The sequence below is a fragment of the Podarcis bocagei genome (assembly GCF_964188305.1).
Source record: "Podarcis bocagei genome assembly, chromosome: 15".
Taxonomy (NCBI): Eukaryota; Metazoa; Chordata; class Lepidosauria; order Squamata; family Lacertidae; genus Podarcis; species Podarcis bocagei.
The window spans coordinates 3,491,459-3,510,186 of record NC_138141.1 but is presented as its reverse complement, the minus strand read 5'-3'; the positions used below and the strand labels follow the sequence as shown (position 1 = coordinate 3,510,186).

General features: G+C 47.6%; 1 protein-coding gene and 1 long non-coding RNA gene across 6 annotated transcripts; one reads left to right on the top strand and one right to left on the bottom strand.

Moving 5' to 3' along the window:
• Positions 1-1,513: 1,513 nt before the first annotated feature.
• Positions 1,514-5,779, bottom strand: LOC308574246. 5 transcript variants are annotated; one of them, XR_014002377.1, is made up of 3 exons: positions 3,060-4,462; positions 2,589-2,844; positions 1,514-2,416 (listed from the first exon to the last, which is right to left on the bottom strand). It is a non-coding gene; the product is annotated as an uncharacterized lncRNA (long non-coding RNA). The 5 variants fall into 5 exon arrangements; XR_014002379.1 differs by having other exon boundaries at positions 1,514-2,844; positions 3,060-3,734; positions 4,351-4,462; XR_014002375.1 differs by lacking the exon at positions 3,060-4,462 and adding an exon at positions 5,011-5,779 and having other exon boundaries at positions 1,514-2,844.
• Positions 5,780-12,191: 6,412 nt separating this feature from the next.
• On the top strand, positions 12,192-14,380 carry NKX3-1 (NK3 homeobox 1). The gene is made up of 2 exons (XM_081171562.1): positions 12,192-12,494; positions 13,701-14,380. Exons 1-2 carry the CDS (start codon positions 12,302-12,304, stop codon positions 14,108-14,110), a joined length of 603 nt encoding a protein of 200 aa, XP_081027688.1. The 5' UTR covers positions 12,192-12,301; the 3' UTR covers positions 14,111-14,380.
• Positions 14,381-18,728: the final 4,348 nt, after the last annotated feature.

The window sequence follows — 18,728 nt, the reverse complement described above, 5'->3', positions numbered from 1 at the left end:
CTGCTTGGAAAGTGTCAGAGAATCATAGAATTTGTAGAGTTGGAAGGGATTCTTGCATGTCTGGATAGAGGATAGCTAGAGAGGGACATGTCCATGTGGCAGCCCTCTACATTTGTTGCACCACCACTGGCATGTGGTCCTTGGATGGTTGCCCAGAAAGGGATGCAACCCTCAATTCTCCACACCTAATAATAAACACAATAAACTAGAGCACCTACAGTTCAATCAGTTTGTGAATCTCAGAAATCAAGGCTGAAAGTGACCCATTCCCTGTCTCACCAGAGTGCTATCTAGCCCAGGTACTGAACTACAGCTCCAATCAACCCTGACCAGTGGCCATGATTGCTTGGGCAGATGGGAGTTGTAGTTTAGCAATATCCAGGAGGTCAAATGATCCCCACTGCTGTTCTAGCCCCTTTAAGCCAGAAGTGGCTTTTAGCTTATTTAGCTTATTCAGCTTAGCTTTAATCTTATTTATATATTGCATTTATAGCCCTCCTTTTGGGGGTGTATGGGGTGTTAGGGGAGGGGTTGTCCCTCTAGTGGGGAACACATTGTGCTCCTTCTGGGGTATTTTGTCCACCTTTTGTCCTCTCACCTGTGGCTCCTAGAAGCTGCCAGATGGGGCTCATCCACCTGGAAGGTCGCCCATCTAAGAGAAGGAAAACTCTGATCCTAAACATCTCCTGCCTTGGCCTGCTTGGTGTTGCTGAAGTACAGCTCCCATCAGCCCCAGTTTGTGCAGTGCCCAGTGATGATGGCGACTGAAAGTTCAGCAACATCTGGCAGCCCAAAGGTTCCCGACACCAACACTACTGAAATAAATGGGAGCACCCTGGGATCACTACTGCAGTGAGACAATGGCCTTGCCTCCTTGTCCCTCTCTGCACTGCCCAACCCAAGTTTCCTGAGTTCTCTTGGTTCTATTCCCACTTCCTTGTGGAGGAAGAAAAGATGGCAGTTAATGATTAGAGACCAAGGTTCACACAGGTGTCTGTTTATTTATGTTTTGCTTTTATCGTGCCCTTCCTCCAAGGAGCTCACCCCAGCAGCCTTGTGAGGTTAATTCAGGTTGAGATATATCTATGATCATCCACTGATGAGCCACTGTGATCTTCACAGGGGAAATAATAACCTTTTACTTAGACTAGAAAGGATTTCCAGTCTTCCTTAAAATATTCTAAATTTGTATCTTTTAACAGTTCCATCCATTTTGCCATCTCTGCAATATGCCAAGATTTTGATCAGGTGATCATATCAAAGGGGATTGTGAGTTGGGCCCACCCGTACCTGGTGATGCCAGAAATTGAACCCGGGTCCTTCTAAATGCTAAGCATGTGCTCTGCCACTGAGCTACAGCCTTTAAGGGGGGGAGCAACTACCAGGACGCCTTTGACCAACACTCTCTCCTTCCTAAGTAAAGTTAGGGTCAAACTGCACTTCCCCATGATCAGGGGAAACACAAAGGGCCAGGCTGTCAGGGATGCAGGTCAGCATGAAGAAGCAAAGGCAGTTTCCAGTTCTCAGTCAACTTTTTATTCAAGGAAATGAACATACATCTCAGCGACACTTCCCAGTAGGTCTTGCCCCTGTGCAGTTGTTGTCAGGACTGACGGTCCCTGCCTTCTAGGGCTCCTCCTCTCCCCAGCAGTCTCAAACAGCTTCTGAGCATCTTTGGCTTCTGTTCCCCTCTGCTCTCCTCATTATTCTGTGTGTTCTTGGAGACAAGGCTGGAGGGGAGCTTGTTACAGCAGGAGAGGGAGACTCCCTGGATTCCTCAGCAGTCTCTTGTCGCCCCTCCTCTGCTTCAGCCTTGGAGTCTGAACTGCTCCCTTTCACAGGTTCTTCCTGCTCACGAAACTTTGTTGCCCCTTCAGCATCCAGATCCTCCTCTCCATCTTCTCCCTCTGACCTCCCCTCAGTGTCCAAATTGCAGAAATTGGCCTCTTTGCGTATAGTGACCACTGACACATGGCTTTAAAAACAGAAAAGAGACTGATTTGCAAATGCTGTATATGTATGCACATTTAAAAATGATTGCTACCCTACTGAGTCATACAAAATAGAATGTTCTCTCGGGGAAAAACAAACTTAAGAGTTACGAAGAAATCTGCTGCAAAAGGCTTCCACTTCTGACGACTCAGTCACTGCAACCTGAAAGAGCCATAGCACAAAGAGTTTCATACAGAACACAATACAGATTTCCTCCCTAGCCAAGCAAGGGATACTCACCTAAATGTATGTCAATCATGGAATACCATTTCGACTAAAGCAGCACTGTCCTAATGCTGGTGACTCTCACTGCAGGGTTTTTCTTGAAGTATCAAGAGCTCTTATTGATACTGCATCTTTCTCGTCAACTGAACATATTTGCTTCAGGTACAGTGAGCTCTGGGAAGCCCGAAGAAAGGAGGAGCTGGAGCAAAAGAAGAACTGTTCTCCTACCTGCAGGTGACTCTCACTGTGGTGACACGGAATAGGGCCTCTTCTGATGACTCAGTCACTGCAACCTGAAAGAGTCTTAGCACAAAGAATTGTAGACGGAACACAACAGAGATTTTCTCCCTAGACAAGCAAGGGATACTCACCTAAATGTCCTTCAATCCTGGAATACCATTTTGACCGCCATTTTTGATTGAAGCTAGATAAGCCATTAATCTAGAAGGGCAGAACAGAGAGGTGAGCGTCAGATTTAAATCTCTGCCATTAAGCTTGGTGTGGAAAGAGGAAAGATTGCTCAATGCTCACCCTTTCGTTTGTCCATTTGAGGTGTGACTTGGCAGCTTCTTCAGTTGGGTTACAATATAGAGTCACTAGTTTGTCCCCAGCCACCTTCCACCAATTCTGCAGAAAATGTTTTGTGTTTTTTTAAAAAAGTTTTTCTTACCACTGTGACTTCTGAGACTCAGCTGGAAGAGCTGGCTTCATTTGAGTGTTGCAGGATCTTTGGAGAGAACTGTGAAGAGACCATCAGAAAAGAAAATGGGAAAAAGGAGAGACCCATACAAATAGCATTGCCCTGGGAAAAAAAAACACTGAATGGTGCAACGTGAATTTACCTAAATCAGCACTGTCCTAGAGCTGGTGACTCTCACTGCAGGGTTTTTCTTGATGTATCAAGAGCTCTTACGCACATTGCATCTTTCTCGTCAACTGAACAGATCTGCTTCAGGGACAGTGAATTCTGGGAAGCCTGAAGAAAAGAGGAGCTGGGACAAAAGAAGAAGTGTTCTCCTACCTGCAGGTGACTCTCACTGTGGTGACACAGAATAGGGCCTCTTCTGACGACTCAGTCACCGCAACCTGAAAGAGTCTTAGCACAAAGTGTTGCAGATGGAGCACAATAGCAGGGGAGCGCAGGTATCTTACACCCTTGACCGAAGAACGGTACACTCCTCCAATCTGGGATGGTCGTCCTCTTCCACCGAGTGCGCCACTTCGGGAGGGATGCACATGGAGCGGTGAGGGATACAGCATAATCCACCCCCTTAACACATTTGTCAGTGAAATCATAGGCCATTATTTTAGAGGTATCGCTACCACAGCCACATTACGTATCAGTGATAGTTTGCCTGCCCTGTTGTATAGTTACCTTTTGACGTCCGCTTCCCATTGATTATGTAATCTTGTCATTGCTGCCGGAAAGGCCAGTCATTTCAGCACAGCTCTACTCACTACAACGCTTCTCAAGCATTCGTTCTCCCTCCACTGGAATCCTCCACTTGCAAGACACACTGGAGACATATTCCAGAGTTCAAGGCTCCATTTTAAGATGGGAATATACAGAAAGGAGAGACCAGTACAAAAGCATTGCATTGAAAAAGATCACTGAGTAGTCTTCATCCAAAGACTAATTAGTTTGTAAGGTAAATAAAACGTTGACTTTAAAGTGTCTTAGCACAAGAATTGCAGGTGGAAAAGAGATTTTCTCTCCAGCCAAGCACGAGATACTCACCTAGAAGCCCTTCAGTCGGAATACATGCAACTGCATTGTTACTTTAATTGTGATGTAGCATTTCAAGTTTACTTGTTAGGTATTTGCACCTGTCACCACTTTTGACAAATCAAGAGCATTTAAAAGTTACCTTCCTTCAACTGCAGCGCTAGTTTCCAAAGGAAGCTGGCTGCTAGATCTGCTTTTTAAATTGGTATTTTAAATATATTGCCTTCAGTGCTAGAGGATCCAAGTTTTTTTGTATAAACGCTCTGTGTTGCCTGAGCTATGTGCTAAGTAGCTGTTCCTAGAAGATGCTTAGCAAAAATAAAGTAAAATCCAAAATCCTTGGTTATTACCACTAGATAATCACGTTACACATCAGGGTAATTTTGCCTGGCCTGTTCCATAGTTACCATTTGAGCTCCATTTCCCATATCTTATTGTAATCTTGCAGGTTCTGCTGGAAAGACTTAGTGGAGTTGATGTTCTCGTCTGCTTCCTCATTTGATCCTCACAAGAACCCTGTGAGGCTGAGAGAGAGAGAGAGAGCTTCATGGCAGAGGGAGGATTTGAACTCTAGTCTCCCAGGTCCTAATCCACCACTCTAGCCACTCTCAGAAACTTCCCTCAGAGAAAGCACTTTCCCACGGGATCCTGGACTTGCCATGTCCCTGAGCAGTCCCTCTCCAGTCGCCACCAGCAGGTTCATCCTCAAAATGCTTTATTGGCCTTTTCAGCAAGTTTTTAACTTACCTGTCTTTCTCTCCTTCCAAGGCAACCTGAGCAAACATGAAATCAGAAGGAACGGTTTTGTCCTCTCCCTGTCTTCTTTGCTCTTTTTTCCCCCTCCACACGCACATTTCTAGCTTCAGCAACCAAAAACTCAAACTTTTCATTCATGAAACGACTTGTCTCTTTGGCTTTTAAAAGAAAAGCCTTCTATTTTCCCTACTCATTCTCCCACTGCTTTAAGCAGACTTCATATCCATGTACCCTTTGATGTGCTCCTTCTTTTCATCCAAATACTCATTAGTTTGAAAGGTAAGTAAAACTTGATTCCCCCCTTCACATACCTTCATTTATCTTTATTTTCTCTTGGCTTTTCCAGTCCAGTATTTTTAATTTTCCTTGTTCACTTTAAAATCTCCATCTTAGTATTTTTCTCAGTTTTCAATTTAAATTTTGCATGGCTAAACTCTTTTTGGGGGACTTTCTTAAAGTCCATCATCAGTCTACAATTTACTGTCCCTGTGTTATTAGGATTAAGTCTTTTTTGATCTTCTATTTTTCTTCAGCTTCCTTCTAATTAAAAAATTAATGCCTCTCCTAACACTTTTTAGGGAGAAATACCTGACTAACATATATTCACATAGTATTTGAAATCAACCACAGCAGAGATCACAGATGAAAATCACCTGTGTCTCTTTTTAAAGTTGTAAACGATGAATTTCAGCAGAGTGAAATCCCTTCATTTACTCTAAAAAAATGCCCAATGGTTTTGAAAAGTAATCTAACCTAAACTGGTTTCAGTTGCCTTTTCACACCTGTTTCATCTTCCCCAGCCTCCCTCTCCTAATCCCTCTGCCCATTAGCTCCTTCAGCTCCAACCAGTGAGAGGGCTAAAACCAGCATCACAGCCAAGGACAGGCTCACTCACCAGAATGCGGCTCGCTCCTTCCGCCACCAGTAGGTCATAACCACACATAAAAAAGTCCCTTGCAGCATTAATACAGTGGGTGCAAATGTCTTTATTTTTTACATGGGGTCACTTCAGGGCTTTGATGGGGAATGAGTATTTTCTTTCCAAATTAATACATTCTGGAAATACAAGGGAATTGAATTTGTAATCCACCCAAATATCATGGATTACAAACTACAGGAACATGACCTGTACAGGAAAATACGGGAAAGACTATGGGAAGAGGGGCTGGCTTGGATCTCAGTGGCCACCGCTGAATTATATGCAATCTGGGGCACAGCTGGAAAGGACAGCAGTTGCTTCTCACTCCTGATATTTATGCTGTGTATACACAACATTCTATGATAGAATGAATAAAGACTGGGGACTATCCCTGCCTCCAGGTCTATTCCTGCCTCCAGGTCTGGTCCTGACCGGAAGGATACAGTAATCAGCAAGGGAAACCCACATGACCTGAAAGTGTTGCTGTGCAATGCCAGGTCAATGATGAATAGAACCCCTGCCATCCACAACCTAATTGTGGATGGAGGATATGACCTGGCATGTGTGACAGAGACTTGGTTGGATGAAGCAGATGGGCCTGTCCTTGCCGCTGCTTTTCCACCAGGTTTCTCTTACGCACAGCAACCCAGGTCATGTTGGCGGGGAGGGGGGGTTGCAGTGATTTTTAGGAAGTCATTAGTTTGCACCAGGCGTCCTATTGGGAAGACCCAGTTTTCTGAGTGCATGTTCTGGAAGTTGGGCAATAGGGGCAGTACAGGATTCCTACTGGTGTAGCAACCTCCCCGCTGCACCAAGGATTCCCTGCCCGAGCTGCTTCAGGTCATGGCGGATGTCCTCCTGGAGACACCTAGTTTGGTTGTCCTAGGGGATTTTAACATCCATGCCGACACGACCTTACAAGGGGCCGCTCGGGACTTCGTGGAAAGCATGGCCTCCATGGGGCTGTCCCTGAATAAGTCTGGCCCAACTCATAGCCACGGGCATGCCTTAGACCTGGTGTTCACCTCTATGGATGTTGGTGATCTGACACTAAGTAAAAGCGAAACCAAAGAAGTGCCATTGTCAGCTCACTTCCTGGTTCAACTGGACTTCTCCGCAACCCTTCCCCTCTGCAGGGAGGTGGGACCAATTCGGATGGTCCGCCCCCGCCACATAATGGATCCAATTGGCTTCCAGAGAGTGGTAGGGGATGCTTTATCCCAAGTTGATGGCCTTTCAGCTGATTCCCTAGTGGCATGCTGGAATGCGGAGTTAACCAGGGCTATTGACTGTCTGGCTCCGAAGCGCCCTCTCCGATTGCATGGAGCCCAGACAGCCCCATGGTTTTCCCCAGAGATGAGGGTGATGAAACAATCGTTGAGACGGCTAGAGCGCCGGTGGCGGAAAACTCATTCTGAATCAGACCGGAGACGGGCTAGAGCTCAACGTCGAGCCTACCAAGTGGCAATGGCGACGGCAAAGAGGGCCTTCTTTGCTGCCTCCATTGCATCTGCAGAAAACAGCAGCAGGAGACTTTTTCAGGTGGTTCGCAATCTATCGGAACCACCTGTACCACCGGGGCCTAGTAGGGACCCCAAGATCGCCTGCAATGCTTTTGCAAAGTTTTTTGCAGATAAAATTGCTCAGATTCAGAAGGAGGTAGACTCCACCGTGGGAGCAGGGCCAGGGCGGGAGAGTGCTAGAGTTCTGTCTGGTCCTGTTACATGGGATCAATTCCAATCTGTTACCTCCGAGGATGTGGACAGGCTGCTTGGACAAGTGAAACCGACCACCTGTCTCCTTGATCCTTGCCCATCCTGGGTCATAAAAGCGAGCCGGGAAGGGCTGGGCGATGGGCTCTGCGGGGTGGTGAATGCTTCCCTCTGTGAGGGAGCCTTCCCAGACCCACTGAAAGAGGCGGTCATTAAACCGCTTCTTAAAAAAACATCTTTAGACCCGGCCAATTTGGCCAACTATCGCCCAGTCTCAAATCTGCCATTCTTGGGCAAGGTGATTGAGCGGGTGGTTGCTGAACAACTCCAAGCACGCCTGGAGGAAACGGACCATTTGGATCCCTTCCAATCGGGATTCAGGCCTCATCGCGGGACTGAAACTGCCTTGGTCGCGCTGGTTGATGATCTCCGGCGGGCTAGGGACAAAGGTGAGAGCTGTTTCCTAGTTCTGCTGGATCTCTCAACGGCCTTTGACACCATCGACCATAACATCCTTCTGGACCGTCTAGAGGGGCTGGGAGCTGGGGGCACTGTTATACGGTGGTTCTGCTCCTTTCTCCTGGGCCGTGTCCAGAAAGTGGTGGTGGGGGATGAGTGTTCAGACCCCTGGGCTCTCACTTGTGGGGTGCCTCAGGGTTCTGTCCTCTCTCCCATGCTTTTTAATATCTATATGAAGCCGCTGGGAGAGATTATCAGGGGGTTTGGACTGGGTATTCATCAGTATGCAGATGACACCCAGCTCTAACTCTCCTTTAAATCAGAACCAGTGAAGGCGGTGAAGGTCCTGTGTGAATGCCTGGAGGCGGTTGGAGGATGGATGGTGGCTAAAAGATTGAGGTTGAATCCTGACAAGACAGAAGTACTGTTTTTGGGGGACAGGGAGTGGGTTGGTGTGGGGGATTCCCTGGTCTTGAATGGGGTAACTGTGCCCCTGAAGGACCAGGTGTGCAGCCTGGGAGTCATTTTGGACTCACAGCTGTCCATGTTGGCGCAGGTTAACTCTGTGTCCAGGGCAGCTGTCTACCAGCTCCACCTGGTACGCAGGCTAAGACCCTACCTGCCCGCGAACTGTCTCGCCAGAGTGGTGCATGCTCTAGTTATCTCACACTTGGACTACTGCAACGCGCTCTACGTGGGGCTACCTTTGAAGGTGACCCGGAAACTGCAATTAATCCAGAATGCGGCAGCTAGACTGGTGACTGGGAGTGGCCACCGGGACCACATAACACCGGTTCTGAGAGATCTGCATTGGCTCCCAGTACGTTTCTGAGCACGATTCAAAGTGTTGGTGCTGACCTTTAAAGCCATAAACGGCCTCGGTCCTGTATACCTGAAGGAGCGTCTCCACCCCCATCGTTCAGCCTGGACACTGAGATCCAGCGCCAAGGGCCTTCTGGCGGTTCCCTCATTGCGACCCAGACACAGGGCCTTCTCAGAAGTGGTGCCCACCCTGTGGAATGCCCTCCCATCAGATGTCAAAGAGATAAATAATTACCTGACATTCAGAAGACATCTTAAGGCAGCCCTGTTCAGGGAAGTTTTTAACGTGTGATATTCTAGTGTATTTTTGGTTTCTATGGAAGCCACCCAGAGTGGCTGGGGAGGCCCAGCCAGATGAGCGGGGTATAAATAATAAATTATTATTATTATTATTATTATTATTATTATTATTATTATTATTATTATTATTATTATTTTAGCATACTGCCCGTCTTTCGCTTGAAAATTGCTTTGTTGAAATATAATACCTGGTTGATGGATGAGAGACAGTTAGAGGTGAGAGAACATGTGAAATTGCTTTGGATATGGTTTTATCCTGCTATTCACCTCAGTTGTGTAATGCATGATGTCATTCATCCAGTTGCCATTGCCAATAGATTCAAAACTCTCCTAATCAGCATTCATTTTTAAAGGAATCTGCCTTGCTTGGTGCACATCTTTCTTGCATTGGGCAAGGAAAACATTGCCACTGAGAGAGAGCAGAAGGCTGATCTGTTAGAAGATGGTAAACTGGTATTTTCCTTTAACATTTTAGCAGCCACTGGCCCATTTGAAAACGGGGGCTGACTGGTAGTATTCCAAATAAGACCACACTTGACTTGTCTAGCTTGATATCCTAACTACATATAATGTGACTGCAATGAAAGTTTTGCTTGAGATGATAGCATGTTTGCATGACTATTCAGTAGTTATTCTTTTCATACCTGGCAGGAAAATGTCAGTGTCATGACAGATGATTTCACACTGGGGAAAATGTTTCATTAGGGGTCCATCTGGTTCACTCTGAGAGACTGCTAAGATTTGGAATAGGGTGTTATTTTGCTGTTAGGAAGTGGAACAGACTCCCACGAGCGGTGGAGGACTCTCCTTCCTTGGAGGTTTTGAAGCAGAGGTTGGATGGCTGCCTGTCATGGATGTTTTAGTTGAGATTCCTGCATCGCAGGCGGTTGGACTAGATGACCCTTGGGGTTCCTTCCAACTCTGCAATTCTATGATTCTATGAATGATAGAATCATAAAAATCTTAAAAAGCAGAGAATCTTAAAAAGCAGAATCTTAAAAAGAGAATCTTAAAAAGCAGAGACATCACCTTGCCAACAAAGGTCCGTATAGTTCAAACTGGAAGTGAGAGCTGGACCATAAAGAAGGCTGATCACCGAAGAATTGATGCTTTTGAATTCTGGTGCTGGAGGAGACTCTTGAGAGTCCCACGGACCGCAAGAAGATCACGCCTCTCCATTCTGAAGGAGATCAGCCCTGAGTGCTCACTGGAAGGACAGATCGTGAAGCTGAGAAGAGAAGACTCCCTGGAAAAGACCCTGATGCTGGGAAAGATGGAGGGCACAAGGGGACGACAGAGGACGAGATGGTTGGACAGTGTTCTCGAAGGTACCAGCATGAGTTTGACCAAACTGCGGGAGGCAATGGAAGACAGGAGTGCCTGGCGTGCTCTGGTCCATGGGGTCACGAAGAGTCGGACACGACTAAACAACAAAACAACTTGATACAAGCAAAACACACAATATTAGATCATTCTCTAGGTCTAGTATTCTCTAGTATCCTTCAATCGTCTGGGTGTCATCCCTGTGGGGGGGGTGACATCGCCGTGCTGCCGCGGGTGCACATCCAGCTCCACCTCTGGGGTTAAATCCGGGTTAAATTGGGGGTCGGCCTGGCATTTTGATTACATGGGAGAAAGTCCCACCAAATTCAGAATAGCTTCCTTCAGCATAAGTGCGCAGAGCGCTGGGTGTCGAGCCTTAGGTCAGTGTTTCCCAACCGGTGTTCCGCGGCACACTAGTGTGCCGTGAGATGTTGCCTGGTGTGCCGTGGGAGTCTAACAGTTCTCAGCACCCTTAACAAAATACAGTTCCCAGGATTCCTTGGGGGGGGTAAGTCGCCGCTCTTTAAAGTGGTAGGAGATACCGCTTGAAATGTGAAGGGCTGTTGTAAGAGAGGGAGAGCCGCAGCTGGCGCGGAAGGTGTTAAGGGGAGTCGGAGGCTCCTCCTCCTCACGGGAGTTCGAGTGTCGCTCTTTCTCCGGCTGTACCATTCGTCCTGGAAGCGGGGGGGAGGAGAAGGGGAGGAACCATTAAGCCTTCGCTGACGGAGAGCCATCGCGAGCTTCCAGCGAGTGGCAGCAGCAGCAGCAAGCGCCCGCCTCGTCTCTAGAGGAGGAGGAGCTGCAGTTGCCGCCGCCTTTTGCATGTAAGAACGGGTGCATAAGCGTGCGGGAAGGAGGCGCGTGCAAAAGGTGGAGGGATGGGGCGCCTGGATGAAGCGAAGGCCTGGTCGTGGAGGCGGCGGGGCGAAATCCTCCCTCGTAGCCGCCGGAAGGCCGCCCCTCCGACTCGCGTCTTGAGCAGCCTCCCTCCCTCCCTTGAGACTGAAAGCCGGGCAAATCCCAGCAATGGGAAGCGCGGCGGGGGAGGCCTGGCTGGGCGCGCATTCGCACGACTGAGGTGACCCGGGTTACGACATGCGCGTCAAGGTGGTCCAGGGGAGTGCGTGCCTCCGTCTCTCCGGGGCAGGCCTCCAGATGACCGACAACGTCAGCCCCGCCCCACGCCCCTTCTCCAGCCCTGCTCTAAGCATACAGTCAGACAGCAACCAGGTCTGCTCCTCTGCCCTTGCTTTCCATCTTTGGGTAGGCCAGGCATCCAGATACCCAAGGCTGAAACCTCCAATCTGTCCCCTGCTTTCACAACTGTGCCCGCTGACTCCAATTTCCTGAAAAGGCCAATGCACTAGGATAACACAGGACTACGCTGCTGGACTGTAACTCCTTCCTACTCAGCTAAACAGGTATTAGCAAAGCAGAGCTATTTTGCACTGCTGGCAATAAGCGGTGCACCCTCAGCTGCATAGCCCAGTGTTTCCCATCCTTTTTAAAAGTTGCATGTGGGATTGTGGCATTGTGCAAAATGCATGAATAAATCTTTCATGGAAATGGGCAGTGACACAAATCCGTAGTCTTTATATATACTTTATATATAGTCAATATAGGCACAGAGTTAATTTTTTAAACATTTTCTAATGGTGGTGTGCCTCGAGATTTTTTTCATGAAACAAGTGTGCCTTTGCCCAAAAAAGGTTGGGAAACACTGCCTTAGGTGACGATCCTCTCTCCGCCAAAATTGACCCCGAAGGGAGAAGGGCGACCCACTGGCTTCCCTTGGCCTTGCCAAATCCCCGCTGAGAAGTCGCGCGCAAGAGCGCAGCACGCTCCCTAGTTCAGTGCGCGCTGCCTCAGGATCGCAGCCGGGCGGTGGTGGAGGAGGAGGAGGAGGAGGATGGGTGAAGAGGCTCCAAGGCAGCGGGGAGGAGCGCCAGGCACCAATCCCGGCGAGGGGCCCGCCTGTCCCCGCCACCCGCTATAAATGGCCCTCCGGAGGCGTCGGGAGCACAACTTTGGCCGAGCGCCGGGCGCCCCCTCTCCGGCACGCGGGTCATGCAGGCCCCCGAGGCGCGCCCGGGCTGCGCTGCCCGCCCCAAGCAGCTGACCTCTTTCCTCATTCGGGACATCCTGCGCCCCGGCGGCGCGCCCGCCTCGGAGCCCGGCGGGGAAGCGCGTCCGCCGGCGCGGAGGGATCGGCCCGGGGCCAGCCAAGCCCCCGAGAAGCCCGGCGCGGCGGACGCGGCAGGTAACGGGAGGAAGGAGGGGCGGGAGCCGCGGGGCGGAGGGTCGGTCCCGGACCTTGCTCTGGGCTTGGAAGTACTCGGAGCAGCCGCTTTTCCTGGCCCACCTGGCAGGGGTGTTGCGCGCGGGGGAAATGGCAAGTTATGCTGCTCCGCGCCCCTGGGAGGAGGGCAAGCCGATAGGTGGCCCGCAGGCTGCAGGACCTTCAGCTCACGGATCGGGCAGCGGCTGCCTTGACGCCTGTCTGTCCCGAAGTGGGGGAGCAATTGCGTGGTGGGGAATTGTTTTGTAACTTTTGTAAACTCTTGTCCATATCTTTAAAAAGAGGTCCCTACAGGAGGAAAACTAGCATGATCCCTGTAGTGTGGCCTCTGTCTGTCGTGCTAGATTTCCTCTTGCAGGAAGGTTTATATATGGGGGCTATTAAAGAAATGTTTTCGTTGCCCCATTTGCGGCCTGAGATGGTGCGACCTGTCCTGTCCCTTTGCTGCCTGAGTCTGCCATGTGAAAGGCACAATAAGCTGAGAGCAGCTCCCAGTCCCTCAGGGTGAGCTTTGTGGTTGAGGGGGGGGGGGATTTGATCTCTCCAACTAAGCCCAACGCTCTTAACCACAACACCCCACTGCCCCATTTGCACCTTACATCTAAAGCAGTATTTAAATAATCACAGATTTCCCTAAAGAATCCTGGGAATTGTAGTTTGTTAAGGGTGCTGAGAGGTATTTGGGACCCCTTGTCCCACCACAGAGCTGAGCAAACACTCCCAAAGTTGAGAAGAGGGATTGATTGTTAAACCTCTGCAGGGGAACAGGGGTCTCTGAACAACTTTCAGCAGCCTTGATAAACTACCCTTCCCAGGATTCTTTGTGTGGGAGTGGAATCCATGATTGCTAAATATGGTATATTGCCATTTTTACATGCATGGTTCAGAGGGGGCCTTATAAGCAATATGCAAAGATCAAGAAAATACACAAAATGCTGTGTTGTCATACACACATCCCATGTGCAGTGTGATTGTGTGGTTTTCAGGATTTGCTGGGGAGATCAAGGTGGCCCAAACATGCCATTTGGTTGTAGGTTGTGTGTGTCCTTCCTTCCTTCCTTCCTTCCTTCCTTCCTTCCTTCCTTCCTTCCCTCCCTCACCTCCCTCCCAAATTTTTGGTATTGTTTAAATAGGTCATAACTTTCCCCTTCTCTACTTCTCTACTAGATCAGTCTGCAGAGGCCTTCCTCTCTCATTCTGAGAACACCCCCAAATCCTTACCGAGACTCCCAAAGCAGCAGAAGCGTTCCCGGGCTGCCTTCTCCCATATGCAGGTCATAGAGCTTGAGAAGAAGTTCAATCACCAGAAGTACCTGTCTGCACCTGAGCGAGCCCACCTAGCCAAGCACCTGAAACTCACCGAAACCCAAGTGAAAATCTGGTTCCAGAACAGAAGATATAAGACCAAGAGGAAGCAGCTGGCCTCAGAATTTGGTGGACTTGATAAGAACTTGGCAATTCCAGCCTTCAAAGAACGTGACTTCTCCAGAGCTACTCTGGCCCTTTCTGTGTACCACAGCTACCAGTATAATCCATATGTCTACTACCTGAATGGCTGGAGTCCAGTCTTGTGGTAACTAATATACTGAGTGATCTACTTGCCACAGGGTCTAAAAACACTCTTCAGCCACCACCCAGCCACTGACTTTGCTACAGTGGGATAGATTGCAAGTCAGACTTTGCCAGAGAGAATTGGCTTCCTCCTGTTTTATTTTTTCTCCTCTATCTTGGGACATCCAGGGAGCTCACATGGTGCTCTTGAGCTACAGCTATGGATAGTGCTGTGTTTGCTTCCCATGGTGCAATCTGGGTGACATGCAAAATAAATATTATAAAATATGCATCCATTCCTGTAAGGGATCACATCTTTCCTCGAAAGTCAGTCTGCAAAGTAATTCCCGACCTGCATATAATGTGCAGCACGTTTCACGTGTAGGGAGAGAGATACTACTATATTGTGAGAAATGCATTGAATGATGGAAACTCCAGAAGTGTTCATTCCTAGAAGAGGCTGCCTGCTTCAGGGAAAGACCAGCGCTCAGCAGGACAGCACATGTTTTTTGTGCAGAAAGCCCCCAGTCCAATCCCTGGCATCTCTAGTGAGAAAGATCGGGCAGTACAGCAGTCTTGAACCTTTTCTGGCCTGACACCCCCCTTGCCCCCAAACATGGATTTGGGGACCCACTTCTTAATTATTAATCTTCTTTATAGATTTGTATGGTGTCCGGGCTGCTTTTGTGGTCTGCCTTAAGTCAGGCTGTCATCCAGTGGTGCAGAGAGCCAAGCTGATGCCATCCAGATGTTGTCAGACTCCAACTCCCCCCATCTCTGGCTATTTGCCATGCTGGCTGAAGCTGATGAGAGTCCAGCCCATCTGGAGGGATCCAGGCTGACTGTCCAGGCACTCCTGGGAAGGGATAAAGCTCAGGGGTAGAGCAGTTGCTTTTCATGAGGAAGGTCCTGGGTTCAAGCCCAGCATTGCCAGGTAGGGCTGGGAGGGAGATTCCAATAGTCTGACTTGGTATAAGGCGGCTTCCTATAACCCACCATTTGAGGCTGGCAGATGATGGGTGGAGAAAGACCTTTGCCTGAGACTCTGGAACAGTGTCGGTCAGTGTGGTGACCTCTAAATATTGTTGGACCACCAGTCCCCTAGCCAACATGGCCAAGGGTTGGGGATCACATAATGTGCTATTTAACCGTGTTTGGTGGGTACCACATTGACTTCTCTTGCTATGAAGAGATGCTGGCAGCCATGGTAGACAACAGTGGGCAAGAGGGCCAAATAGTCTGACTTGGTCAAACCCAACTCCCTGTGTTTCTTTGTTGTGTCACTGTATGATGAGCAGTTTCCTATCACAACAGAGAACTCCAATCAAGTTTCATGCATTTCTTTCAGTGCAGAGGTACAGCACCTTCACACTGCCTTTTGTGTTTCTGGGTGAATTACTGCTGTGGCTTTGCTTTGTTTTTATGTAAAATGTATGCCCAGAGCAATTATGCAAGACTATGGAAAGCTGCCTTATACAGAATCAGACCACTGGTCATAGAATCATAGAATCATAGAGTTGGAAGAGACCACAAGGGCCATCGAGTCCAACCCCCTGCCAAGCAGGTCCACCTAGTTCAGGATGACACTGACTAGCAGTAGCTCTCTAGAGAGGAATCTTTTCTTACCTGGGGCTTCCTGCACTCGGCTGCTGAGCAGAGATTTAACTTTTTGCTTTTTCTTTCCCAGAAAGCAAATCTATTCTGGGATATGAGATGGAGCACGTATTCAATTTTATTTCCATGGAACGGTTTCTGTGCTTTGGCTAAGACATCAGGAAAACCCTGTGTTTAAACAGAGGCAAGCTTCCCTCAAGGAAAAAATCTGTTAGGTGGGGATGGAAGGCTCTCTGTTTCCCAGCCTTCAAATACAGCTGTCTGGGGTGGTTTCTTCTACCTCCATTGCGCTTGAGTTATGTGGCTGCGATGGTGGTGCAGATGTTTGTGAAGTCGCCAGCTCTGAATAGTGCTGCACACAGCTCCCCATCTTTCATAACCTTTAGGAGACATCTGAAGGCAGCCCTGGGTTGCATTTTTTTTTTAATGTTTAATGTTTTGTCATGCTTTTATATATGTTGGAAGCCACCCAGAGTGGCTGGGGCAACCCAGTCAGGGGGGCAGGCTATAAATAATAAAATTATTATTATTTTTTAAATTATTATTATTATTATGGAATAGGGTGTCCCTATTTTCATGAGAGAAATGTTTGAGGGTATGTACAGTTCCTTCTGAGAGCACATACCCTGCAAGTGTGCCGGTTTTCCAGGGACAGTCCTGGAATTACAGAAGCTGTCCCAGTTTCTGGTTTTCCTTTTCCCTCCCCTCCATGTCTTGGAGAATACCGTATTTTTCGCTCGATAAGACGCACCAGACCACAAGACGCACCTAGTTTTTGGAGGAGGAAAACAAGAAAAAAATATTCTGAATCTCAGAAGCCAGAACAGCAAGGTGGATCGCTGTGAAAAGGTGGAGCGCAGTGAAAGCAGCAATCCTCCTTGCTGTTCTGGCTTCTGGGATAGCTGCGCAGCCTGCATTCGCTCCATAAGATGCACACACATTTCCCCTTACTTTTTAGGAGGGAAAAAGTGAGTCTTATAGAGCAAAAAATACAGTAATTAAAAGTGTGTGCGTGTTTGTAGGTGAAAAACAGAGACCCATTTCTACTGAAAATAAAATACCTGCACCAAATGCAGGAAGCAGTGAATCTGGCATATGAAGAACTTCCTATAATTTTGAAGGAAAGGCCACCAGTCCATTTTCAATTCTTTAATTGCAATGCTTTAGCAGCCAGCCATTTTTAAGGAAACACATGGTAAATTTTTGCAAGCTTGACTGGTGTCATGTACCACCTATAAATCATTTTCATTAAATTTTCTCTTAAGGCATTACATGCCGTGAATTTCATACATGTGGTCCATAACTGTTCCCAGTCAGCCATCATTATGTTATGTCCAACATCTTGTGCCCATTTAATCATAGCTGATTTCGCCATTTCATCCTGAGTGTTCCATTTCAACAGCAAGTTATACATTCTTGACAAATTCTTGATTTTTGGATCTAGCAATTCTGTTTCCAATTTTGATTTTTCCACCTGGAAACCAACTTTTTTGTCCAAATTGTATGCCTCCATTATTTGGTAATAATGGAGCCAATCTCACACTTTGTTTTTCAATTTTTCAAAGCTCTGCAATTTTATTCTGTCTCCATCTTGTTCCAGAATTTCCCAGATTCCTTTATTGTAAATGGAACCTTATACTGTCAACACAGAAGTAAGTCCCACTATAATCAGTGGAGCTTACTCCCTGGTATGTTCCTGGTCATTCTCACAGTTTTCATCATCATCATCATCATCATCATCATCATCATCATTTATTTATTATTTCTGACAATTACTATATCCCACCTTTTCCCCTGACAGGGAGTCAATGCAGTTTAAAGCTAGAATTTTATTTCATTCTATTTATCTGTGGAAGGTGCTGTACATGATCCCTTCCCTCACACATTTTTTCTTTACAACAACCCTGTGAGGAAGGTTTGGTGGAGAGGCTGTAATTGGCTCAAGGTGACTGATGTAGATGTGTATATGACGTCTATGTGTTTGGCAAGATCAAACGTAGGGGAAACTTCCTGGCATGGAATAGGATGTCCCTCGTTTCATGGGAGAGAGCTTGGAGGGCATGAGAGCATCAACACATCAAGTCCTCTTGCTCCTTGGGGACTTGTGGACAGTACATTCAAAACCTGTGGTAGCAATGAGCCTTGCACACCAGCCATGCTAAGCTGTGGACAGCTGAACTTTTAGAAGTTTAAGAAGAAAAACGATTAGAGGAGCAAACGCAGCCTGTAGCCATTAGACTGCCTCACAAGTACTTTTTATTGGCTTTTTTAAAAGTGCTTGTGCGTGGATTTCACATTTAAAACCTGCCCAGAAATGGGACAGAGCAGACTTCAAGCTATATATACACCATACATTTAAAGTACATGAGTCCCCCCCCCCCGCCCAATCCAAGAATGCTGGGAACTGTAGTTTGTTAAGGGTGCTGTGAATTATAGCTCTCTGATGAGTACTGTAAACTGTTTTTGTTCCTTCTACTTTCTGGGGTACTTGACAGAGCACTGAAGCAAGGCCTGCACCTTTCTTTTATTTTCTTTTATTGTAGGTTTGTTTGTCTTACGCAGAAGACACAGCTTCCTGTGATGGCAGTAAACATGCATCTTTTCTGTGATGCAGTCCTCTTCCACACATAATTTCTCTTCCCCCCCGCCAGCCTTCTCTGACATGCAGAAGCAGGAGCTGCTACCTTCCGTTTGAAGTGGTGCAATCAGAATCAGTGTTAGTGACTTATAAAAAGGCGGGTTGCTCAAAATCACACGATTTATGCACCATAAAAAGGCCAAATCCAGCCTGTAAGCAAATAATATGCTTAGTTGCTTCCTTTAGCATAGTTTATAATCCAGTTGTTTGCATATTTACTTGGAAGTAGGTCCTGTTTTATTAAGTGAAGCTTACTCATGTGTATATGTTTCCAGGCTAATGAGTCAATCTTCTGTATCCCTACTCAGAAGTCCAAGTGAGTTCAGTTAGGCTTCAGATAAGTTTTACTTTTCAGAGCAATCCTATACATCTTCAGCCAAAAGCCAATCCTT

Excerpts from the sequence above, each read along its gene's own strand:
- NKX3-1 (XM_081171562.1), top strand. The coding sequence starts at position 12,302 with ATGCAGGCCCCCGAGGCGCGCCCGGGCTGCGCTGCCCGCCCCAAGCAG. Across the intron at positions 12,495-13,700 it reads CGGCGCGGCGGACGCGGCAG|ATCAGTCTGCAGAGGCCTTC; the intron begins GTAACGGGAGGA and ends CTTCTCTACTAG.